The 26844-nt window shown below is 37.6% G+C and overlaps 2 protein-coding genes across 8 annotated transcripts; both read right to left on the reverse strand.

Moving 5' to 3' along the window:
- Positions 1-216: 216 nt before the first annotated feature.
- Positions 217-15945, reverse strand: znf335 (zinc finger protein 335). 7 transcript variants are annotated; one of them, XM_084087855.1, is made up of 28 exons: positions 15812-15945; positions 14003-14201; positions 13641-13911; positions 13470-13547; positions 11211-12128; positions 10554-10697; positions 10325-10480; positions 9915-10173; positions 9586-9763; positions 9281-9393; positions 9061-9079; positions 8794-8931; positions 8541-8617; positions 8275-8435; positions 7974-8191; positions 6109-6208; positions 5882-5955; positions 4979-5247; positions 4753-4894; positions 4454-4660; positions 4189-4331; positions 3866-4005; positions 3105-3205; positions 2826-2912; positions 2166-2249; positions 1953-2018; positions 1038-1143; positions 217-900 (listed from the first exon to the last, which is right to left on the reverse strand). In XM_084087855.1, the coding sequence occupies exons 2-28, from the start codon at positions 14192-14194 to the stop codon at positions 779-781; spliced, it is 4563 nt and encodes a 1520-aa protein (XP_083943981.1). In that variant the 5' UTR covers positions 14195-14201; positions 15812-15945; the 3' UTR covers positions 217-778. The 7 variants fall into 7 exon arrangements, with proteins under 7 accessions (XP_083943981.1, XP_083943975.1, XP_083943980.1 ...); XM_084087849.1 differs by having other exon boundaries at positions 14003-14261; positions 15812-15936; XM_084087854.1 differs by having other exon boundaries at positions 8794-8910; positions 15812-15930.
- A 904-nt stretch (positions 15946-16849) lies between these two features.
- Positions 16850-21721, reverse strand: mmp9 (matrix metallopeptidase 9). The gene is made up of 13 exons (XM_084087856.1): positions 21342-21721; positions 20969-21207; positions 20717-20865; positions 20497-20625; positions 19794-19967; positions 19457-19630; positions 19079-19252; positions 18845-19000; positions 18497-18701; positions 18241-18374; positions 17998-18148; positions 17753-17856; positions 16850-17660 (listed from the first exon to the last, which is right to left on the reverse strand). The coding sequence occupies exons 1-13, from the start codon at positions 21474-21476 to the stop codon at positions 17560-17562; spliced, it is 2025 nt and encodes a 674-aa protein (XP_083943982.1). The 5' UTR covers positions 21477-21721; the 3' UTR covers positions 16850-17559.
- Positions 21722-26844: the final 5123 nt, after the last annotated feature.

The following is a 26844-nucleotide window of genomic DNA, read 5'->3' on the forward strand; positions in this document are numbered from 1 at the left end:
ATATTTTGGTACTCAACTACAGAAACTTTACCAACGATGTAAACTTAATTTAAGTTAATTTAAGTGTTAATTTAAGACTTACTTAGTCTTCAGAATGCAATTGAATACAACAGAAAATCATGTTGACTCCACCCTTAGCCTGTAAAAACATATAAAAATAAAAATTACACTTACTGTAATGAACATTCAATGGGAACTAAGAAAATAAACGATAGGTTAAAGAGGTTGTGATTTATTTGGTATGCATTTAAAGTTCCTTTCTGTAGCCATCTCAAAGAAAAATAAATCTTTAAAACTTAAGAAGCTAAAGATGAAACGGCACGTTTTACATAAAGTGAAAAATGATCAACCCTCCTTTCATAATGTTAACGTCAATCCTCCAGTCTACCGCTTACACACTGTCATTGAAGTATCATTGAAGTAGCATCTACCGTAGTACATACATTACAGTGACATGAAGAATTAAATACAGGATTCTCTATACAAGCTGCTCTTGGCTTTCGTGTTTCTTTTTCTTTACAAGGCAAAACACTGTAGGCACACAAAGTTAAATGCTTTAAATATTTACAGTGGCATGAGTTGTATAATTTGCAGAGAGGATCTAACTGTACATTCACCCTCTTACTGACTAATTCTGATAGAAGACAAATTTAAGCCTGTGGAATAACCCGTCAGAGTTTGTGATGTCCACTGCACTCATCTGTAACCGAGACGAGCCGCAGATGCTCTGTCTGTGTGTCGGTGTTGTTAAATAATAGTCAAAGTGTGTGTCTTGTTTTTACTCCTCAGTAAAAGTGATGACGTCATACTGGATGCCCTGTTGTTGCAGCTGCTCCAGTTGTTCCGGTGTGGCCTCGGTGTAAACCGTCTGAGTCTGAGCCATGGCTGCATCTGCAACAGCTTCACACACACACACGCAAACATCACTTACATCACCTCTGGTTCTTCCGCATTACCAGAAGGTTGAAGTATTACAACGTTCTGTCTTGGCATTTCGAGTGATCAAAACTACTAAGGTAAAAGGTGAAAGGTCCTACCAGTGACAGCGGAATGGGCCGCTGCCTCCAGGTCCTCAGGGGCCACAACCTGTTGTTCGGCAGTGATGGGGACGTACTGGATCTGTCCATCCTGAGACAGAGCAATCTGACAAAAACACAGACATTTACACATGAACCAGTTTTTCCGTTTTCACTGTTAAAGCCAGTTAGGTAATGTACATCTACACTACCGTTCAAAAGTTTGGGGTCAAAAGTTTCTTTAGTTACAGTACAAAGTAACAGTTAAGACTTTTACATTGTTATGAAAGATTTATATTTCAAATAAATGCTGTTCTTTTAAATTTTATATTCAAAGAATCCTAAAAAAAGTACCGGTATATCACTGTTTCTAAAAAAAACCCAGCACAACTGTTTTTGAACTTTGACAATAATCAGAAAGTAGCATCAAATCAGCATATAAGAATGATTTCTGAAGGATCAAAGGACTCTGAAGTCTGGAGTAATGATGCTAAAGATTTAGTGTTGCCATCACAGGAATAAATTACATTTTTAAAATATATTAAAAAGAAAACAGTCATTTTAAATTGTAATAATGATAATAATTCACAATATTGCTGTTTTTACTGTATTTTGATCAAATAAATGCAGCCTTGGTGAGCATTAGATTTAAAAAAAAAATTAGACTCAAAAACATAAAAAGTCTTACAGACGCCAAACTTTTGAACAGTAGCATACTGATTTATGCCGCTTCATTAAAATAACATATAGAGGTTTAATATGCTGTCATTAACAACACATATTATGCACATGCCATTTGGCATCATGAATATTGCCGTAGAACGAAATAATTTCAAGTTATCATGTTGTATTTACTGTAATTCAGACATGCCAATAATGTAGCATAAACTAATCTGAAATGTAAAAAGCAGGTTTGTATTCTGCTCTGGGCTCAACCTGTTGCTCCTGCAGAAACGTTCCATCATGCTCGTACTGAATGTGAGCGATCCGCCCATCCTCCATCTGCAATATAATGTCCAACAGACCATGAATGAAACTGAAAATGCTTTTCAGTCAGTAGTTACAGATCAGATGAGCCTGTTTCTAACCCGAGAACTGTTTTGGAGCCCGGGGGTCATGAATGATCTAAAGAGCACATACAGTACTAACCTGAATGTGGTTTCCGTCAGATACCACCACATATTCCCGTGGGAGGAGGTGCTGAACTCCATCCTGAGAGATGATATACTGGACCTGAAAAAATATAGGGCAGAAGATTGTAAAATTGTAACTCTTGAATTGTAAATCTTGAAAACTAATTGACAACAGAAAACGACTGTGTATTTTATATATAAATTAAGGGTCGGTAAGATTTTTAAATGTTTTTGAAAGCAATGTCTTGTGTTCACTCTATTCAATAAAATAAAAAAATCTATTAAAAAAAGCAATATTGTGAAATATTATTACAATTTAAAATAACTTTTCTATTTATAATATTTTCTAAAATAAAAGTTTCTATTTTAAAATGTATTTGTTTTCCTATGATGGCAAAGCTTTCAGCATCATTACACTAGTCTTAAATGTCACATGATCCTTCAGAAATCATTCTAATATGATGATTTGATGCTTAAGACACATTTCTTCTTATTATCAATGCAGAAAGTAGTTGTGCTGCTGAATATTTTTATGGAAACTGATGATTTTCTTACTCAATTAACTAATTTCTTTCTTGTAAAAAATAAATAAAAATCTTACAACCCCAACTTTTGAGCTGTAGTGTTTATGACTTTTGCTAGTTGTCAGAATAAAGCCCTAGAAAATGAGTTTTACCTCAGTGACCTGATTGTCTCCAGTCATTAAGTGCTGTACCGTCTGTCCATCTACTGTTGTGAACTGCTGAATATAAGTCGCCTCCTCCTGAGAAATGTAGAGTTTGGTCAAAAACAAAACTAAAGCTAAACCTGAAACTACCTTAAGTCTGACATAAGATGATAATCAAAACTATCTGCATTACATGCAAATTAAAATGTGGTAAGCTGTTCTTTAATTAGCCAAAAAGAGTAAATTACATAAAGGATGAAAATGAGATGGTGAGCAATTGCGCAATACCTGGTCAGAAAGCGACTGATCCTGAGTCACAATGATGTGTTCCTGACCCAAAGCCTGCTGCAACCTCTCCGGACTGATGACTGTCTGACCTGCCTGCAGATCTGAAGAACATGGGGAAAACAAATATTATTAGGTAGAAGTAAAAATTAAGAACAACCAAAGTGCCCCTATTATGCTTTTTAGGATATTCGACAGCATGTGTAAATAATATGGACCCAGCGATTTTCAAAATGGACACATTTTCCACCAACCAGAGGATTGATTTTGTAAAACTAATTGATACGGTAAAACCAGCGCCATTGTTACTGTTCGTATCTTTGGGTAAACAAGTGCTGAGGAAGCCTTTGGGCTGGAGCTGGAATTCAGATATAGTAATTTGGTAATATGGTAATGGAATTTGGTTTCAGACACACACTGTAAGTGGTAAACCAATCACAACAGACCAGGCCATCTGACCAATCAGAGAAGAGTAGGCTTGCGGAAAGGAGGAGTCTAGAGAGACCCATTCCTTGATCGAACCGTTTCAGACACCGTGAGAAAAGAGCTGCAATGTATATTATGAGAAAATTAAAGTGTTTTGACATTGGATACATGTAAACCTATTGTAGAAGACCTCCAACAACAACATTAGGAACCTTTAAAAAATAGCATAATGGGGCACTTTTACAACATAACTAAAAATGTCATATAATCAGAACAGGGCTGTGTGAATCCATTATTTCTATATAAACAAAATACAGTTTCACAAGGTCTGCACTTACTCTGTAGTGTGGCTAAAGCTTCTTCATCGCTGTTAACAATGATGGTCTGCTGAGAGGGGACAGGGCGGGTTTTACGGGGCGAGGGTTCCTGAGTGTGAAGCCTCTCCATGTGAAACTTTAGATGGCCGTTACGGTTAAACCTAAAAGAGAAACTCAGAGCACTGAGAAGCTGCAGAGGTCTGTGTGTATACGTGTTGTTTACATCGAATATTAGAAGCGTTTATGGATGTAGAACAGTACAACCAATAATGTAAACAGCACAAATGATGTGATAAATCAATTCTATTATCATTTTAACGATGGTTTCTCATTTGCTCCCTCACCTCTGGCCGCAGACCTGACAGGCGTAAGGCTTCTCGTTGGTGTGTGTCATCATGTGGCGTCTCAGGTCTTTCTTGTTTTTAGAGGCAAAACTGCAGCTGGTGCATTTATGAGGCCTCAAATATGCGTGCATGGCCATGTGAGACTAAGATTGTAAAAAAAAAAAGAAGTAAAAAAAAGTAGTATTTAACACAAAAAATATGGTTTTTGACAGGTAAGAAAAAATTCAGACACTGAATTAACACTCATACCACAGGACCAACACACCTTGACTTCTGGCCAAGAAGGCGCTGTAAAGTCACAGTCTGGACACTTGAATGTTTTGGGGTCTATGTGCGCCCTCTTGTGGTTCTCCATGTCTGAGCGGCCGTGGAAAGCCTCCATGCAGATGCGACAGGAGAAGCGTTTGGTGTTTAACTGTTGAGAAGGGGGTGATGGACACAGGGAAGGGGAACCTGGAGCTTCACTGCTTAGCTGCAGAAAGAGAATTTCAGCAATTTAACTTTCCATTGGGAAGGAACATAACATTGCTTATTCCATATGTGAAGTAGCAAACCCAGTCTCACCTCTACCTGCTGCAGGACCCCATCTGTCAAGCCTGAGCTCAGGAAAAACCTCTCTTTATTCTCTTTGAGAGGTGTAGAGATGGACAAGGGCTCAGTGCTCACTTCCATGACCTGAGGCTCTGCTGAGGGTTCCTCTAAACTGCTGACAAACACACACGCATCATCTTAAAGGGTTTATATGACATTTATAGGCATTGCAGTGGCAGTTTTCGATGTGAAGTAGTACCTCTGTGCTGTTTCGTCGGAGGCCTGCTCCACCACGCTGAAATCTGCTCCCTCGTATGTACCGATGCCAATCGGTGTCACTTCCTGCGACTCACCAGTTGTCTCCTCTTGCTCCACCTCCCCTGTAGCCGTCTCAAAAGCCTCTTGAACCAGAGTGTCCCCGTTTTCTGACACATGGAAGGTGACGATCTTTTGAGGCTCACTCCCAGAGCCATCTCCGGGCCACGTTCCCGTCTCCAGAGTCTTACCGTCGGTTTTCAGCACTGCCACCTGAGAAGAGTGAATCGACTGATCAAGACATATTATAGGATTAATATTTAAATACAGATTTATAATGAATAAAATGTTACATTATTTTATAGATTCATGTTCATATGATATGTCATGATATGATTCTGAAACAGAGTAAAATCCTAATTCTAGTTTGACACTGATGACTTTTATAGAGATGCACAAATGTAATAAGCCATAAGCATAAAAAACGCTGATATTATTATTGTTTTTTTTTTTTTATAATTACTAAGAATTTATTGAATTTCATAAATTATCTACAATAAACAGGCTTATCTTATAATACATCCAATTATTCCTGTGTAATTATTTTCTGATGTCTTTAATAAGCATAATACTATTATAACATTATGAATTTAACGCTAAAATATCTTGTGTGCCTTTTTGTAGGGGTGCATCTGAAGTTAAACTCTTAAAAGCACAATTCAAAAGCAAAACAGATATGCTTTTTGTTACTTACTCTTTTACATATGACATTAATTCACTTACTGATACCTCTTCATTGAATAAATGCCATATAAATTGGGCATTTATAACATTATTCTATATTCAGAATCAGAATTCCAGTAGAATTAACCTATGGTAGAAGATGCCCAGTGTGTCAGTACAGTACCTGCAGTTCTCTGGCGTTACTCATGTTTAGCAACAGATCTAGAGCATTCTGGGCTGAGAGGTCTGTGGTCTGGGCTGTGAAAGAAGGTACAGTTTAAATTTAACACCATGAGCTGGATATTAATATCATGAGGTGAATGGTAAAATATGTGTAAATGAATTCATAGATCACACACTATATTTTAGATGGGTTACAACCACAGATGTACTGACAACTTTTTTACTGACCTTGCTCGTAAATGATGGTAGTGTTTCCCAGTGCATCTTGGGATATAGATGTGTTCCCAATGGACTCCATGTTTTGGAGCGTAATGGGGTCCACTGTTACCTTTAGGTGTGAATTTTTTTTGAACAAAAAAACACTTTTATATTATATATATATATATATATATATATATATATTAGGGCTGTCAATCGATTAAAATTTTTAATCAATTAATCACATGATTGTCGTGAGTTAACTCGTGATTAATCGCATTTAATCGCACATTTTTTTATTTGTTCTAAATATACCTTAAATTAATACTTTTCAAGTTTGTAATACTCTAATCAACGTGGGCATGGATAAATATAGATGCTTTATGCAAATGTATGTTTATTATTGAAACCATAGTCAATATAGAGCATGAAGACAAGACATGTTTTAAAGGTCATAGATGTTTTTTCAAAGAACTTGTTCATGTCTATTAGACACATGTAGAAAGAACAAAGAAATACCATGTTCCCATTACTTCTCTTTCTTTGCACTGAGCAATTTACTAACAAAAAAATGTTTAGATTTTTGCATGACAGGGCAGCTCTTCTGAAAATGCTAAATGTACATTTATTATTTATTATTACATTATAGTTTGTCTCTCTCTGTGCCCATTTTGATGAAGCTAAATTCTCAATAAAACTGTTTTCATTGGTATATTTTACTGTTTCTATTGTCAAACAACGCAATGAATTTGAAATGGTGACTGAAACGCGACCCAATAAACATAACCAGCTCTCCCTTCCAAGACGTTAAACTGCACAAAAATTCTGATAAAATGAAATCAAAAGTGAAATCAAATACACATAAGCTAAAGACAATATCCGTGTATATTTGTAAAATTAGAGAAGCAACATAATATCTGTTTAACTGAATTAAAGCGCTGCTCCTCCGCGCGAGACGCAGAGAGAGAGAGAGAGAGAGAGAGAGGCGCGCGCGCGCGCGTGCTGAGAGAGCCGGTAGATTCTCAGAAACTAAATAAGGTTTGGGCGCTTTGTTGAAGAAAAAAAATCGCTAAAGGGGTCTGCAATGTCGCTAAGTTGCCAACACGGTGTATCTCCATTTCTCCAACTAGGGTTGGGCCACGGGTCAAACAGAAAATATGCGCTGCGTTAATCGCCCGTTAAAAAAATTAGTGCCGTTAATATGATTTTGCGTTAACGCGTGATTAACGCGCTAACTTTGACAGCCCTAATATATATATATATATATAGTAGTTTTCATTTAACAACCATGCATTGTACAACTCATTATTTTTATTATAATTATAGCATTTATCTAAATAACTTCTAATTGTCGGAGCCGATAGTGCCTTTGTGCTTCGGGCAACCTGAGTTCGAGTCTCGGCTCGGGGACCTTTCCTTTGTGTACGAACACAGTCATCCACAACCTCAAATAAGAAGAGCTATGCTTATTTCATTAATTCGTATATCATATTGTACAAGGTTTAAAACATTTAATAGGCATATCAATGTGAATTATGTAGTATTTTAGTTGATATTATTCTTGCAAAGCTCTGTTATCTGAGAGACGCACAGAGATGGCAATGCGGCTATTTGATTTGTGCTCATTTCATTCATAGAGTTTACACTCATTCACTTCACACACTCATTATTGCATAGTGATTTTAGAGGTTTAAGTATAATATTGTGCTATCCCCTGGCTCACTGGTTATCCAGAAAACACGAGGAGTGACTGCCTGCCAAATATTTGTTGTATTATTTGGTCAAATTCGTTATTCGTTTTGAAGCCGTTATCCATGCCTTTCCAAATAAGGTATTCGGCTAAAATATATATACTATGGATGGATGGATGGTGCATATCCATGTAGGCTACTCACAATTGTCCCCTGAAATCCCTGGGTTTCTTGCTGTAATTTCAGCTCTTCAATCTCCTGCATGGAGAAAACGGGCGTCTGGCGTCGACGAATTGGCTCCTCCGGGTGGGATTGACTCCACTCATCGAAGGCCTCGGGGTGGCGACACTGCACATGCAGCCGCAAGTTCTTCCTGTGTCTTGTTGTGAAGTGGCACATGTCGCAGGAGAAGGGCTTTTCACCTAAGCAGGGGGAAAAGATGGACAGACATGACTGATCAGGAAACCTTCTAACTGCAAACATTCCTAATCGTTACGTGACTCACCAGTGTGTTTAATGGCAATGTGGGACACCAGGAAATCCTCTTTACTCGTGGAGTATTTGCACTCTTCGCATTTGAAAGGTTTGTCATTGGTGTGGGACAGCTGGTGATTGAGCAGGTGCTTCTTGTCATTGCAGGTGAACTCACAAAACTCACACTTAAACCTAACAAAGAAGATGAGAAAAATAGCTACCTTTACAGTATGTTTACCAGTAGAGTTTTTTTTGGGAGAAACAGACATGTACACCGAGTCCTGACATCTCACTTACGTGCTGTTGCCACAGTTCTGTATGTGCGTGAGAAGATGCATTTTGAAAGTGTAGCGCTTCTTGAAGGATTTCCCACACTGCAAAGCAAACACATTTATACTAGTATTAGCATAGCAAATATCCAGGGCTGCATTTCCCCCAAACGTCATAAGCCAGTGCTTTCTACAGTTTGCTTACGTTTATTCATTGATTCATCAAAACTAGTTTAATGAACAAAATTCACATGCTTAGTTGCAGCATACAAGAACTTTACCTTGTCACACATGTGAGGTTTCTCCGTGCTGTGTGTCTTCATGTGCTGCGTCAGGCGTTTCTGCATGGGGTACACGCGGCAGCAGATTGGGCATGGAAACTCGGACACTTTGGGAACCTGTGAAGGATTTATGCAAGACTGCTGTCGCATAAAAAGCTACCCTCATCAAACCACTCAGAGCCAAGTTGAACTGATACATCATGCCAATAAAAGGACAGTGTTGCTAAAACATGATTGTTTGTTGATGTTTAACATCTGGAGCCTTACCATGTCTGTCTTCCGACTCCTAAAAGAGAAGAAACAAGAACATTTATTAATACTCTAATCAGATTATGTCAGGTGTGAGTTTTAAATATTTTCATAATCTGCACAATATTAAAGGGACAGACACAATGCAGCTTGATATAATTTTTTTGACCTCAAGAGTTTGACAAAATAAAATTCATGATGAGTGATAAATAAAAGAGGAGACATTTTGAGTTCTTACTTGCTTTTGTTGTGGACGGCTGAATGCCGGATCACGTCCTTCTTGTAAACACTGGAGTAATCACATACCTCACATTTGTAAGGTTTTGTACCTTCATGATTGAACATGTGCTCCTATAGGACACATGCATCAATTTTATTATGTGTAATGCCGAACAATGTCTAAAGATGTATTTATTTAGACACTGAAGCACATATTATACAAATATTTACATAAAAATATTTTAATATTTTACTAATTTAACAAAAAAGTAAATATATTTGTATGGATTTATGGTTTGTAAGATGAAGGACTCTAGTTCTTACCTTCAATGAGGACCACCGTTTGCAGCGGTAGCTACACTGCAGGCACTTGAAGCGTTCGGGGTCGTTTCCTTCATGAGAATCCACGTGGAATCTGAGATCCTCTTGTGAAAGAAAGCGAGAGCCACAGATCCAGCAGTTATGAGGCCTTAGCAGAGGCTTAAGGGATCTGTAGTATTTACTTAAAAAAAAAAAAAATTAGATATTGACTGTCCAGAATATGTGGTTACATTGGATTATAAAATATTCTAAGATATAATTTGTCAAACAGACAAGTCAAATCAATCAAATGTTGTTGTGGATGATCAAAAAGTAGTGCCGGCATTACATACTTGCGATTCATGTACTTTTTGTACTTCTTCTGAAGGAAACGTTTTGAAGGCCGGCCTCGTTTTTTGGGCAAAGACTCCATGTCATCGTGGCTTGTGTTTGATGAAGGATCTTTGTTCTCTGAATCTGACTGGCTGACGCCTGGCTCCGCTGCCATCCCGTTGGATAATGAGGAAGTTCCATTCTCTAATCCAGAGGAACTTGCTTCTTCAGGAGCTTGAGGGTCCTCTGCATTGTTCGTTTGAGACACTGCTGCTGTCTCTGTTTTATAAAAAGGTGAAAATAAGAGTTATCACAGACCAATGAAAAAGTGAAATTTAAATATCTGAATGCAACTAGCTAAAAATTACTATCCATTTCTATATTTTATTTAATATATTTCTGTGACCCAAAAAGCTAAATGAACATTGACCTGACTCAGGAAGGAATTTGCGAGGTGGCCCCACCATCCTGCGGGGACGTTTCCGTGAGGTAGAGGAAGAGGATGAAGAGCAGGAAGGAGGAGTGGAGTGACTGGGAGCCAATTTGGGCCTGGCCTCTTCCTCAGCTGGCTTATAATCACTGTCACCTGAATGCAAATTAAAACTGCATTAAAAAACAGAAAATTATGAAATGGCGAATGCGAACTGCACTCCACTAACCTTGATCATCAAGAGCACCCGCATCAATGATGTCATCATCTTCCTCTTCTGGCGGCTCCTCCTTTTTGACCTCACCGACCGCCCTTGCCTTGCTTTCGGACTTTCGTGGACGTCCCCGTCCGCGTTTCTTTTGGCCTGGAACACCTGCTTGTGAGATAGCACACCCTGAACAAGGGAACCTAAAAAAACTGTATGCATAAATCAAGACCTGATGGAAACTCAAAGCTGGCATGAAAAAGTGTCCATTTTGTCCATTGGGAATTGTTTGGATAAGTGTGGTTTGCTATTGCTGCAATCTCCTGTGAGTGACAGGTTGCCTCACCCTCATAAAAGAGATGTTGTTGCAAGTGGGAGGGGAGGTCATTTCGATTAGGTCACATAAAAAAAATATGAATAAATAATTAATAAGAAACACTGCAATATTATATAAAATATAAGAATCTATCATATTTCATGGTAACTTTAATTATTTCTTACTTTATTTTCTTATTAATTTAGTCTTTGTGGCTACCATCTGCCTAATGTGTCGAGCACAAAGTATAGTCCTGGATAAGGACTGCAAGGTTTGAGAGTGCCATTTGGGACGGGGGATTAATGGGGATGATATTAGTTTATTTTTACATTTGACAAAGACATAATTAGCACCTCCTACTTTACCTGCTGGTTTAAAGTGTTTATCTCTCATGTGGTTGATGAGTGTATCCTTAGAAGCACTTTTATATGGGCACATCCTACACCTAAACTGCTGTACGATCACCACCTCCATCATTTCCTCCAGTTCGGCCATGTCTGGGGTTCTGTGCCCAGACTCAACCACCACCCCAGACCCCACCACTTCAGGATCTGGTTGGGTGGAATAGGTCCCACTGCTACTTATGTATGGGCCAGGCAAGTTATCGTTGCAGTCCATTTGATCATTGAGCTGGGACCCCATCGTGTCAGCCAGGGAGTGGCGAACAGAGCCCTCGTCGGCATATAGTGAGCCATGCGACATGTAGGAGTGCTGGGGCTCTTCTACCACGCTATCTTCCTGCTCCGAGGCCGAGACGTGATCCCTGTCATCCATGCTGCTGTCGATATAACGTGAATGCTGCGGCCGCTCCGCCCCGTAGTCCAAAAACCCATCACTGCACTCTACAACATAGCGGGAGGAGCGAAACGAGCATCTCTGAGGGCTATCGGTTGTACCGCTGCATTCTGCTGCGTAACGCCGGAGAGGTTCTTCTGAGTCAGCCACGTTGTAGTCTGTGACACCAGAATGACGTGGGGTCTGGTCTGGTTCGGTTCCCGAGCACTCGATGTACCGAGCCTCTCTGGTCTGGTCTGGGTCGTCTCCTCCACTGCATTCTATGTACTGGGAGTGCTGAGGCTGGTCTGGGCGGCTGCAGCTGCTGCTGCTGTCGTCGTGCTCACGGTATCCGGAGTGTCCAGGCTGGTCGGGTTCCACGCTGCCCTGCGGGTTTTCTGACAGGTCTGCCTGGTCCAGGCAAGTGGAGGTGGGTCCATCAGCAAGGGCTTCAATGGCAATGCGGCTCGACAGTGCAGAGGAAGACATCCGAGCCACCATAGGAGCTCCTACACACACAGTGAACAAAGAAAATATCTGAATATCCAAAAACTACCCCACTTCTCTTTTATTTCTGCTAATTTATTTATTTGATTTTTAAAGGAATAGTTCACCCAAATATGAAAATTCTGTCATTTACTCACCCTCATGTCGCTTCAAACCCGTATGACTTTCTTTCTTCTGTGTAACAAAATAATTTATTTTGAACTTCTGAAAAGTTCTAGTTCCCATTGACTTCAATTGTATGGTTTGCAAATTGAATGAAAGTAACTGAATCTGTTTGGTTACCAATATTCTTCAAAATATCTTCTTTTGTTCCACAGAAGAAAGTCAGTCATTCAGGTTTGGAATGACATGAGGGTGAGTGAAGAATTTTTATTTTAGGGTGAACTGTCCCTTTAAGTTCATTTGAAATATTGTTTCCTGCAACGAGAGTGGCAGTAACACAAGCACATTTGGGTTGAACAATACATTGATTAACAACTTTAAAATCTAGATTTGTCACGAAGATTATGCTGAGAACAAGAACAAAAGGGAATGTTACTACAAGATAACTAATGACAGTGCCATATGAATGTATAATTTAGCCACACATGAAAAATCGTCCATAATGTATTCATGCTCATGATGTTTCACGCTCAATCATGCCCATTTGATTAGCATTTTTCTGTGGAACACAGAAAACGTTATTTAGCATAGTGGTTCTCAACCTTTTTGACTCCAAGGCCCCCCAATGTCTACAAAAAAATAAAATAAAAAATAAAATAAGTAACAACAACAATTATAGTTTAAATTAAAAAAATAGTTTTCCAGATGTTTGGGAGTGAATTAATATAAGAAATGCTTATAACTTTAGCTTTTTTATTTTAAGTCATTCATAATCAAGAAGACATATTTATTTGATTGAGAACCACTGATTTAACAAAGGTAAAGGCTGCTTTTTTCCATACTAGGGCTGCCAACCTCCAAAAGCACTATAAAAGTATTACATGGCTATTTTTATGGTACGTTTTTATAGCTTTACAGCCCCCGTTCCTACTCACCTTCATACGGTATGTGAAAAGAGTAGCACGTGCAAATTAACAGTATTCATAAAACAGTAGGCAAAAAGTACCAGGATGACTTACTACCACTGGCAAGATTCTGAAGTGCGCATCCTATGGACACTTTACTATCCCATGAGGCCACGGGAAGGGATTTGTGAATGGCTGTAGGTCACGTCTGGATTACATTAATACTATGTAGAACGTACTATTTTTAAAAGTAAGTACTTTTACAAAAGAAGAACCTACTAGAATATGCGATTTCAGACGCAGCCCTAAACTGTGAACTCTGGGGATCTTTCTCACCATCATCAGGACCTTGGAGTATCAGATACTGTGTGGTCTCTGCACTGCCATCCTCTGCACTTGTAACTGCAATACATCCTGTAAAATGGGCATAGAAACACAGTATTTACATTAAATACTAAACTTAAATACCTTGAGTGTAATAAAAATGAAGAGGCAAGGTTTTTCTACCATTCATAATGTCGGGTCCAATGGTAGATTCAATGATCTTATCAATAGCCGAGCCAAGATCTGAGGACGTGGAAGCAGTGGAATCAGAAACCATCATTCCTCCTTCAGAAACAGCACTGGAGTGCACCAGGACCTGAACAGACTCCGAAACCAGAACCGACTGTGTCACGGTGGAGACGCTGGAGACACTGGTTGACTGGGCGACAGAAGAGGAGTCTGGGAGATGAACTCTTTGCACATCTGTACTGGAGCTTGTCTCTGGGATAAAAACCTACAAAACACCCACCCAAAGAAAAAACTTGAAATGAAGAATTACACAGCAACATGTGGAGCTACGCAGATGTGTGGATTACTTGTCTTACCACAAGTCCCTCGGAGCTCTGTCCTACGTGACAGTCTGATTCTGGGGCCGGGGCAGGAGGAGCGGCCGCATCGCTGCTATCAGCAGACATGGCTTCTGAAGACTCCATGCCCATGCCGCTTTCTGACGGCTCCTCCATCCCAGAATGCCCCACATCACTGCTGCTCTCCACCTCCATGTCATCAGAATCCATCTCTGCTCTATGGGAAAGTGTCTGTCACTCGGTTATACAGCACTGAATGTGTCCTGAATGATAAATGCTAGGATATGGAAGACATGTGGACAAGTGCATAATGTAAAGTGTAGTTAAGTATAATCAATTTATTAAAAAATAAATAAATAAAAACAAGTAAAAATTATGTTGATGTAGTAAAGTGATTCAGTGGACGCTCAGTATTTTAATATTTATATGAATAATATATTGTTTAAATGATTTAACACACTAATGTTCAAAAGCCTGAGGTCATTAAGATTTTGCATTAATCTGATCTAAAGTGTCCGTAAAGACATTTATAATATTACAAACTTTCTATTTCAAATAAATGCTGTTCTTTGAAATGTTCTATTCATCAAGGAATCTAAAAAAAAAAAAAAAAAAATCATAATGATGCACAATTGTTTTCAACATTGATAATAATAAATGTTTCTTGAGCAGCAAATCATCATATTAGAATGATTTCTGGAGGATCATGTGACACTGAAGACTGGAGTAATGATGCTAACATTTCACAATATTACTGCATTTACTATATTTATTTATTTGTATCATTAAATGCATTCTGGGTGTGCGTAAGAGACTTCTTTTAAATACAAAATAATAATAATAATAATAATAAAACCTTTCCCAACACCAAACTTTTTAACTTTACTGTAGGCTTCATATAGCAAATTATATGTTATATAGATTTTCCAATTGTTTCTCACAGTAATGTGAGCTAAGTAGGCTAATCTGGATGGAAATAAAGTAATTTTAAACAATATATATATACATAGAGTTTAATTTAATACACTTTGCATATGTGTTCTTTTCATTCATTCACATAAACATTAATTCACCTGCATATTCTCTTTCCAAATAATTAATTGCACATTACATAGCACATTTTATTCACATCTATTCTCTTTCATATTTTTTGTTTGTTTTTGTTTTTTAACGAACGTCTCAAATTCCCCCAGTTGTTGTGATAGCGCCTTTCTAGGTCACTTAAGTACTTTATAAGCATATTATAAGCTTACCAGCGAAACCACAAGCCAACGTGGTCTCCACATTTAATGCACTTTAACAGCAAAAACAAAACAAATAAACACTAAACCATTTGATTTCTACAATACGCCAACTGATATCGATCCCTCCCCACCAGAGCACCCATCTGGCTGTGTTTGGGACATAAAACCTGTCTTTTGACTCAAACTTCTCAAGGACATCAAGGTCCTGGTTCTTACTCATCATTAACACGTTTTAATGTTGAGCACACTAACAGCTTTATGGAGACAATGTCACTGCAATAGATCCTAAATTAAAGCTTGAGGCCCCCCGTATGAACTGTAGCTGGCTAATCTTGTCTTGTTCGTTTCAAATGACTATGTGCTGCCCTTCTTCCTGCCTGCTCGCGCAGCGCCATTTTCCCTCCCGCCGCACCGAGTTTATTTTATTCCGCTCAGGCGATATGAAGAACCGCTCGGGGACCTCGAGGGCCTGCGTGAGCAGGGAGAGCCAGTCCGCCCGAATGTTTTTCTCTCGGCCATCATGCAAGAAGCTGTATTTGTAAACAATTTGCCCCCATTATTTTGAGCTAGGAATTTTTCTTACCGTAAATGGACGATTGTTTTGCTCTTCAAGCTCGCGAATGAGGCGAAATAAATAAATCTTCGAAAGCGAATAGTTGCTGTGCTTTCTAGTCGGGCGCCATCAGCGTCTCCTCGCTTCCTGTCCCCAGAGCTGGCCGGAACTCATTTATCTGTCATGGGGAAAAGACGGAGTGGGATAAACGCTTAATCGGTTTTATAATGTATCACGATTTTTTTTTTTTTTAAGTCAAGTTTTATCTAAAGAACGTGTATATCGACCATTTCGCTTCATCTTTTAAGTGTTTTGTCAAGTAATGGTGTGAACCGGAGGACTATTGCTCCGAGAGGATGAACCCACTGAATGTCTCGCGGATTAATATGACGCGGGTTGTTTATCTTGAGATTCTCATTTATATATATTTTTTTGATTACGCCAAAATAAACATCTCTTTGCTCAGATTGAATGTGGGTCACATGGTATTCACGATTTAATTTGCATTCTGTTGAATTTGTGCTGTGGATATGTGGCATTAAACCACACTGCATATATGCTGTCATCCTGCGATTCATATTTATAGTTTATTTTATTTTAAATGTAGATTTTGATTCTAGAATTAGTCCAGCTCTTTCACTTATTTGTGCATTTACTCGTAAGGTAAAATTCACCAAGTATTTTTTATTACTTTCCTCATAAGCAGTCTTGATAGTTTTACTTTCTTGTACAGAGCATTTTTTAATGAGTAATTGTATTTTCAACCGAGAACTTTCAACATGAGTATGTGGGGTGGTTGTGTGTGAATGTGTAGACATATGGATACTGCATACAATATAAATATGGCACATACAAGCTTGAACCTTTTTATTACTTTAATATTAATCACCTGCTACATGTCAAATACTTTTGTGGGAACTGTTTAAAATCATCTGCAGTGATTGGTTATTGAATATATTCTAAACTTGTCACCTTTTTACCAAAAAAGATTTTTGTAAATTCACCTTAGGAGAGATTTTAGTATGTTTTCACACAGGCCAAATACTAATGAAAGAGCAGTTGCACATATTGAATGGTCTTGCTTAAAAATTTATTGAGTAAACATAATGCAGCAAACAAATACAATATAAATAAGTGGAAAGTGGAACATTAAATTAATAATATTAATATTATCATTTACACCAGGCAAATGATTACACAATACACCAAAATCTGGGCTTAATAACATCTCAACATTAGCTCCAAGGCTAAAAATAAACCTTTGCTTTGAAAAACATCTGAGTGGGTCAACACGGAGAATAGAGGCTCAGTTGCCAACAAATGCATCTAGGCTACAATGTTCCTGTGGTGACTCCACTCATACATTTACATACACAAAGTTAATTCCTCGAGTTAGACTGGCATTGCCTCATTGACGTTTTATAGAACAAGATTATAGTTTCTCTTAATGTGCTGTGAAGAAACTCATCATGACCAAAGCAGTTATATAGTAAGCTGAAATAATAAATTATAAGACCAAGTTAAAGCTGACAGACAATGAGACAAATATGCCTAACATCCCGTTTCATGTGCCTATGATAATTTCAGTGTTAAAACTGTTCTTCTATAACAGTTAAAGTCAAAATCCCCAAAACAGGACTTAAAATTTAATACATTCTGTCTGTGTCTTCCTCACTAAATTTTACACAGAAGAGAAATGGTTTCCCCTGTTAAAAAGGGCTCTGTCATCATCAGGTTAGGATGTTGGACGTCTTCACTGTGCCGAGCGACTGCACGTCTTAGCATTTCAGGAGGTCTTGCCTCACATAACTGACACGGTCAACTTGCTTTTTGGCATTCATTCTCCAGTAGAAACTTTCCCGGCAGAAGTAAAGGAATCCTGCAAAATATTGAAAAATAGAAAGAACAAATTTAGTTTGCTTGATCAGTAAATCAGATTTTTAAAATGAATTTGAACATAATCTCACTTACCCTTGTAGAGGAACACGTCATGTGAATCGAGGGGCACTCCACCAAAAACTAAGTCAGTGGATCGAGGGTATCCTCCGTCGATCATCTGAGCCTTCACATCGAGCCTGTGACAATAAATAAGAGATAAGACAATACTGTAAAAAACTACAATTATTAATATTATTAAATAATAATTTCCCATTGTTAACTCAATGCTATAAACTTTACACTTTCTGATCAGTTACAGTCATTGCAAAGTTACTTACCTCCAAAAGTTCTCTCCGTTAAACAGGAGCACCTTGCCATTTGTTCTCTGCACAGTTCCCTCCACTCTGCCCAAGTCGCTTGGGAGGCCGAGCTTCTCGATTTTACGTGGTCCAAGCACCTCATTTGCAGTATAAACCCAGAACTGTTTATCTGTGTGCATGAAATACAGCACTGTTATATATCTGAAATTCAACATATATTTTGCAATAATGGCAAAATATCTCAATCTGATAAATAAGAACCTGCAAAGAAGTAGATCTTTTTAGTGAGGGGTTCCTCAAAGGCACTGTTAATGGTGGCAGGCAGGGCAGGCCACTTCTCTGATATCAAGAAAGGGCCTTTGCGCTCTCCTTTGCTTGAGATCTTCCAGTAGTGCCTTAGATGTTAAAAAGAGAGAATTTAGAAAGATGCTATTTGAGAATGTGACTAAATGAGAATAACTTCCTGAGTTATGTTTGCAATTTCTTGTCATTATATATGTAGAATAACAGCATATACCTATCCTTGAAGAAATGAAGCTCTTTCTGGATTTCGGTGATGGCATCAAATTCCTTTATTTCGCAGGCATCCAGTGATGGGTCTACATGTGTTGTGGTGGAAACAGTGGTTGTTTTCTCACTTGGGGTGGGTTTAGTTGGCACAACTGGAGAGGAAGTGGTGGTCTTTGGTTTTGGAGGAGTGGGATTAGGGCCAGTTTTAGGTCCTGAAAAGAAAAAAAATGAATATAAATATAGCTATAAAACCAGAATTAACCAGACTCTTAAGTGTCAAGATCAGAATTCTTGAATCTTGAATACGAACATGCATAGTAAACTTAACAATCAGTGAATGATGGTGGATAAATACCATAGAGATACTGAATGCCTTCAATATCATCCTGATTCAAGGAGAAATCCTCTACATATTTGTACATGGGATACATCAGAGCGTCTTTAATTTTGGAGTGATCCAAACCAAGTGCATGACCAAACTCATGAGCAGCCACCAGAAACAGACTGTATCCTATGAGAGAAAAGGCATGTTAGCTAATCTCTCACTTTCATATTTGTATAGTGTCTGAAGGAGATGATTGTCACTTACCCCTATCAGGGCAAAATCCCCATTTTTTATCTGTGTCATAGTTGCTGGTAGTTCCACACCAGAGTTTTCCATCACCACGGCCTTCACTGGTGCAGGAAGTGTATGTATTTCCCAGGAAGATGAAAGGAAACTGGCATGGCTCTCCTTCTGAATTTCCACCAATCACAGCTGTATCTGTGAGGGGAAAATATAATATTATAAAACATTACATAGATACTGTAGAAATATGCTGTTAAATGTTTGCTATATATGCTATATGTTAGTGAAAAAAATATCTGATTGTGAACTGCTGAGACTTTGACAACATATTATTTTTGCATTTACGATATGTATCTGACTCCACCAAAGTTTCAGGGTTGAGTCTTGAGAACTACTCACCTCTGTTAGGGCAGAATCCATACTTGGTATCAGTATCAAAGTTAGCTGTAGTGGCACACCAACGATACCCATCATTTCGTCCATCCGTGGTACATGAGTTATATTTTACCCCCTGAAACACGAAGGGGAATACACATGGTGCTTCATTGCTGTTCCCATCAAACGTGAAGAGAACTGTGGGAAAACAGAGATGGAATGTTAGACATGCTCAAAGAATAAAAACTTGTGCTTGTTGAAATACTTTCACATTAATTCCACATATTATGGGCAAAGGATTCAGTTTAAATGTCTGTTTTGGAATTAAAGCCCTATTAAAAATCATTACTGGAACACTTACGCTCACTGGGACAGAAGCCAAATTTCTTGTCCTTGTCGTAGTCTGCAGTGGTTGCGCACCAGGGGAGACCATCTGTGCGGCCCTCAGTGGTGCAGGAGGTGTAGGATGTTCCCTCAAACAGGAAGGGGAAGTGACACATTGCACCATCTGCATTACCATAGCGGGTTTGAATGGCTGAAAGAGACACATCAATGTCATTGTCTAATCCACAAATGTATATAGAAATTAAATATATAGGGGTAAACATGATGATCCCCTTGTGTGGGACCCGAGATATAATTTTCTTTTATATATAAGGGTTATTTATACTATATATGAAATTAAGTGGGGTCATATTCTGACCCAAGTTTAAAAACAGAACTATACATTTGAACAATTAAGGACTCATTTATTCTATATGAGAAATATTAAGTGTGATATTATAAAAACAATGTATTTCAAAAATTAAGTAACTGGCTTTTTTATGGTTATTAAAATGAACCCAAAGCAAATACTTTAAATATTTTCCCAGTTTGACAATCCCTGTTTTAGGACACACTCTAACTGTCACTATACACTCAAAACTGTAGAGGGAACTATTGTCCCACTATGTCCCCTATGAAACTGTTAGAGCGTAAGATGCTTCATGATATTTGAACTATTTATCAAAGCCACTGCTATTCATACTGTATTGAAATATGAATCAAGTAAGAATCCCACTGACCTGGTCCAGTTCCAAGGGTCCAGTATTCGTCATCATCAAAATGGGCATCTCCTTGGACTCCCTCACCTGGAGGGTAGGCGTGAGCCAGCAGTCCATCTTTCCCATCAAAAGGGTAGGGATCTCCGTGATCTGAAACAAAAACAGCAGTTCATTCAAACCTTCTCAGAAGTCCAAGTGTTAAATCTTAATAATTTTATCCATTACAAAAAAATCAACTCACTTTGTTTCCCAAAGGAGATCATGATGTCAGCAGTGCCATCATAGAGGCGTGTGAACTTCAGAGGGGTAACGTCACTCCAGACTTTGAAAGCTCTGGCAAAGGCGTCATCGATCAAAGAGGCGTCCATGTCCGGTGAATAGTTCAAAATCCTGAAAGTCAAAACAATGCAACAGATTACAACATGTTCATCACAAACCTATGAGATTTAAAAGTGTTGTAGTAGTCAAAGGTTGGGTGCAGATAATATCCCACCTGTATGTAACATCAGTGTGATCCCACTTCAGGTCTCCTTCAAATGTCTGATAGTTTCGGATGTCTGGGACCCCACAGCGAGGCTGCTTCATGGCATCAATGGTGGCCTTGTCAAGCGACCCCGTCTCCTCCAGCCCGAGATGCTTCTGGAGCTCCTTCAGAGCCTTAGAAGGGGACACGACTGCCTGCAGTCCGCTCTTCTGGAGAACATCTATGTAGCCATAACGCTTCAGGTACTCCTGGAGGCAAATATTTTTATAGAAAGGTATTAATTTAGAATGATACAACTGCATTTGTACTATTTTCAAAGTACAGGACTGAAAGTAGATATCCATAATCATAAAAACCATGACCTAAAAATGTATATACTCACATCTGCCAGCTGAATGTCCGTCATATTCTTGATCACATCTCCGGGGAACGTCACAAACACAGATTTGAGCGGCACGGACCAAGCTCTCAAAGAACAGGTTCCAAGAACCAGAAACACCACGACTCCAAGTCTCATGTTTAGAGTTTCAAGCCAACTTAGAAAAAAGTTAACTTCGATAAGAAAATAGACTCAAAACTAGACAAACAGTTTTCCAGAGAGACAAAGTGCATGCAATCTTGTTGCGTCTTCTCCTCCTGATTTGTCTGTCTTCTCTCGTGCCCTGAAGGCAGTATTTATGCACCTCAGGGATTAGTCACTGAGCACCCACCCACCTCCTGTAGGTCATTTTAGCACTCCCACTTACCAAACACTTGCCCACTGAAAGGAGTGATTTTTTTTTGGTCCATTCAAAACATAAGGGGATTTCCAGCAACCTCACATTGAGCTTGAAGAAACAAAAGATGACAACAAACACTGTCTTGTCTTTTATCTAGTTTCTTAAAATAAATGGTCACTTTAAAAAAAGAGAACATTTTTATTTAAGTATCTTTAATATAAATATAATACATATAATAAACATAAATATATAGCATATATAATTTAATTGCGAAATAGGCTATATGAATATGACTGTATTTATGTAAAAGAAAAGTGAATAAACAGTATATATATATTTAGCAGTTACTATAAGAGTATAAATGTATTCATGGACAATAAATAAATAATATATATTTTTAACAATTGGGTATACAAGTATATAAATGCACTTATGTACAAGAAATATAAATTAGCTATAGGAGTATAAATGCATGCATGCATGAATGAATGAATGAATAGTATATCATTTTAGAAATTGGCTATATGAGTATAAATGTTTTTATGCAAAATAAATAAATAAATACATATATAAACATACATATATATGTATATGTAAATGTAGAAAAAGTATGAATAAACCATTATAATATAAATGTAGGCTACTATATATAATAAATTAAATGTAAAATAAATTACATGGTGATTTTTCAAAGGGTGTTTTCGTAGGGTTTTTTTTTTTTTTTTTTTTGTAGACCAAGAACTAAACATAACCGTTACAGGGGCGTAAGGAGATGGTACAAAAACATAAGAATGAGATGCACGAATTCATATGAATTAGCCACCAATTCGCCAAAACATAGTAACAAATTGCCATGAGATTGTGTTGGAACGTCATATACAGTCTTGCTAACGCAGCTATGATCTTACAAAACTCAATGTTGCACAAGTGTATTCAATCTGTGCTGTATTGACATGTAGGTTCTGAGTAGTTTTGGCCCAGAGGCCAAATCCATACATGGCCATAAATTGCTCAAGTTTCTGCAAAAATGTAGAAGCAATCAGCTATTGATGTTGAGAAAAGTTGCCTAATGATGCTTTGAAAATGAGGATGTAAGTGTGTTCTTAAGTAATGCAAAAAAACCACAAACATATGCTAATTTCCTAATTTCGGTCGCTAGTGTGTATATGTGTGTTTTTAGGAACATGTTGTCACACACACATCACATAATGTAAAACACTCGTAATATATTTGATATCACTGCCTTTTATCAACAAATGCATCAGTACATTAATAGCATAATTTATTACATCATTTACTGTGAAAAACTGAGACAGAAAACACTTCTGTCATAACTAAAAGAATCTCATTTATAATGCATGTCTCTATTTTGGACATGAAAATTTATTTCCTCTGTCTCAGTATGCTTGATAATGAATCAGCAGCTACAGTGGGGGTGGTGACTGCCTGTATATTTGTTCTTTTAAGGACATAGATAAAATTACCTGTTTATTTTATAAATAAATGGTTACTCTAAAAACAGAATAGAGAATAAGGTAGGGAAAAGTATAATATATTTAAACTGAACTTAAGCTTAATATACATTCTGACTAAGAGCCATAGTGAGATAAATATGAACATTCAGTAATGGCTTTTGACACAGATATGAACTGATACCACAGTAAAACTGAATTGCATTAAGACATTCTTGTGTCTTCCGACACAAATGCAACATCCGTTTAGATAATTTCATCAGAAGCGAATGATGAAACCTAATCACAAACAGGCATTAATCAATCGCTTTCAACATCTTAATAACACAGATGCTTTATTGCACATAATTGGACAACAAGACAAACAGGGAAATAGCAACATTTCAGAATTCAAATGTAAAAGCTTTTTTGCATCTGCCATCCATTCACGCATCAGTGTTTTCACATTTGTAGATGAGATGCAGGTTGCTTATGAGGCTTCATATGTTGTTTACTTAACATTGTCAGTTTCAGATTTAGTGGATGCCAAGGGCAAGGAACCCTTGTTTGAGTTGTTTGTGTCATGACATACAACACTTCAGGACGAGTGCATCCCAGTTGAGGTTTAGTCTTGTCACTTCACTTGCATGTTTCCCCCTCAGAATTTTTTTCATAAACAACCATCAAGAGGTTTGGAACTGTAGTCCGTATGTATATGTTCTATTCTACCTGATTTTAAAGTAAATCGCTATAGAAAGCATGACCATATATAGGGCAATTTATCAAACATGTTGAGAGCATTTTATCAGAAATAGTTTTGAAACTTTTATGGTGCACTGTAATGTCTGTATCCTGTCTGTGGGTGGAGTTGTATTGGAAAATGTGTTTGATTTATTAAAAGGATCATAAAGATTACAATATAATGAGGTCATTTTTAACCAGTGTGTGTGTGTGTTTGTGTGTGTGTGTCAGTGCAATGACATGTGTAAGTTTGTATGGGGTGTAACTAACATACATTAGGAAATTTGTTAGAAATGTGCAAATTCTGAGACAATTTTGTAAGTTGTTCTTATCTTTATTACATCATTTATTTCAAATAGCAATAGTCCTGTGCCATATTTACACACACCATAGCACACGCACACACACACACACACAGATTTTTAAACTGTAAAAAGTGAAAAGTTGACTTAACTTAAAAAAGTGAGGAAACCAATTGCCTTAAAATTATTAAGTAAGTAAACTTAATGCGTAATTGAAAAAATTCACATAACTTAATTTTTTCAATTACGAATGAACTTAATTTTAAGGCAGCGGGTTTCCTTACTTTTTTAAGTTAAGAGTGTAGAAATATTCTATATTATTCTATTATTAATAATTTTCATTATATATATGAAAATATTGTTTGATAAGTCCACCTTAAGACTAGTTTAATGTGTACAATTTTCTCATTAGATAACAAGGGAGTGACTCTTTAAACTTAAAAACAAAACAAGGGAAATATACTGGTGTTTATGTTTTTCTGACATACGACTTTGATGTGGAGAGCGCTGTTGTTCATTTAAAGTTTGGCCATGAAAACCCTTTTGAGGACGAACCTTCCTACGAGGATGGCAAATGTCAAATGTCAAATGTACAAAACCTTTCAATACGGATCAGCATAACAACACACACATTGTGCTATAGAAAGAAACCAAAATCAAACAAAACTTGCTGATGTGGTCAGGTTTGGTTTTTGCACTGTTGTTGTTATAATAATGTTGGATGATTTCTCACTTCATATAGTATTTCTACAATAAAAGTTCTATAATGACTTGTTGACACTCTGTAAATGTTTTATGGTAATCAAGTCCTGCAGCTATAACTATTTATAAGCTGGGTTAACTTACCGGACATCAATTTACAATAATTTATGCACAATCATATGGGCGCTACGATTTGCATTTGTCACATATCCAGATTGCTTATACGGAAACATCTGTATGTGTTTAAGAATGGCGTCAAGTGAGTAATGAAAAACGGCTCCAGGGCTGTAGAATGCCACAGTGTTTTTGCTATTCTACATCCCAAAAACCTAGCACACACCCCCTAGCATCTTCTGCTGGGAACAAAATATCAACTTGCCTTGTTTGGCAACAGTAAATTTACCCTTTATTTGAGAAAACATTTCTCATGCCATATGTGACAAGAGGAAACCACAGCAAACAGACATATGTTATTGCATCACAATAGAGGATGTGAGTGTGACATCAGTGTGATGTGAATACTCAAAAAACCAACCAAAAAATCTGAAAAGATCATTTGTGATAACAGCACAGGTCTGTGTCCGCCTCTTCTTAAACTCTCAGGGTGATGCATGAAAATAATTATGTTTTAAATGTCGCAGGCAGAGATTGCTGGCTATAAAACGACCACAGCAACATAGTCTGCCCTGCCCTGGTCTTCCAGCCAAAGCCTACACAGACACTGAACCCTCAACACTTGGCTTCGTCCCACACCAGCAGGCTACTTTTTAGGAAAACAATACTCTAAAAATATTTTATGATATGTTTGGCCCATGAGATTTGTGTTACGAAATGGCTGAATAACCGAATAAACTGTTCATAAATCATTGAGAGTAATTCCTTATTGTGTTTACCATACACCACACAGCAGAGCAAATATGACACTGGATTTCTGAATTATTGAGAAATGGTCTGAAATATCATATGATTGTACTCCCATAGGGGGTAAATTTGCACATCAGCAAAAAAATGTTTGTTGGGAATATCACTCCCAGTCAGAAACTACCAGCATTTCCGTGTTTTTTTTTTTTTCTTTTTGGTGTTGTTTTTACTAAATTATTGCACAATTTGAAACTACCAGCATTTCCATGTTTTTTTTTTTTCTTTTCTTTTTGGTGTTGTTTTTACAAAATTATTGCACAATTTTGTAAAACTGAAAGAAAATGCACAGAAAGCATGTTGAAAAGGCCTGTCCTTAGACTCTTCTCCAGTCACTTAGTCCACTTAAACCTTGTCTCTGCAAGCTCATGTTCGTCTGCCTCAGGGTTGCCAGGTCTGCGCAACAAAATTTGCCCAATGGACAGTCAAAAATATCCCAAAAGTAGCCCGATTTTTCTCCTTTGGGGGGCCAAATTCTCACCTGAATGTGTATGTCCTTGGTTAGGTGTTCCAGGGGGGTGGGGATGTTGAAATCAACCCGAGGAAATAAAAACTGTGAAAACAGTAAAAGTAGCCCAATTCAGCAGGAAAAACACAGACTTGGGAACACTGATCAGCCTCCACTTTTGAGCGCAACGCCCACATCTCATAATCCATTCAACAACCAATGAATAGAACCAAGTCACAGTATTTTTTATTTTTCAATAAAACGTTACACACAGATGTATGTTTTCTTCAGAAAACATCTGTTGCTATAGCTTGCAGGCTACAGATAATCATAATTTGACGTAGTTAAACTACTCAAGCTGATGATTTGAAGTAGCTGTCTAGACTACAAACTAACAAACAAAATTAATTAACTAAATTTAAGTTACATTCAATGGACATGTTTTTATAAATAAAAAAAATATATCTATCCAATGATATAATTCATAATTTAATAGTTGTATTTTTGAGTGATTGGTAGCCTAACTGTATGTAATTATAGGTGTGACTCTCAAATTGTCTCTTTCACAACAGCTTTTACATACAGAGTAGCCTATGTACGTGAT

Source organism: Abramis brama, assembly GCF_963993115.1.
Source record: "Abramis brama genome assembly, chromosome: 16".
Taxonomy (NCBI): Eukaryota; Metazoa; Chordata; class Actinopteri; order Cypriniformes; family Leuciscidae; genus Abramis; species Abramis brama.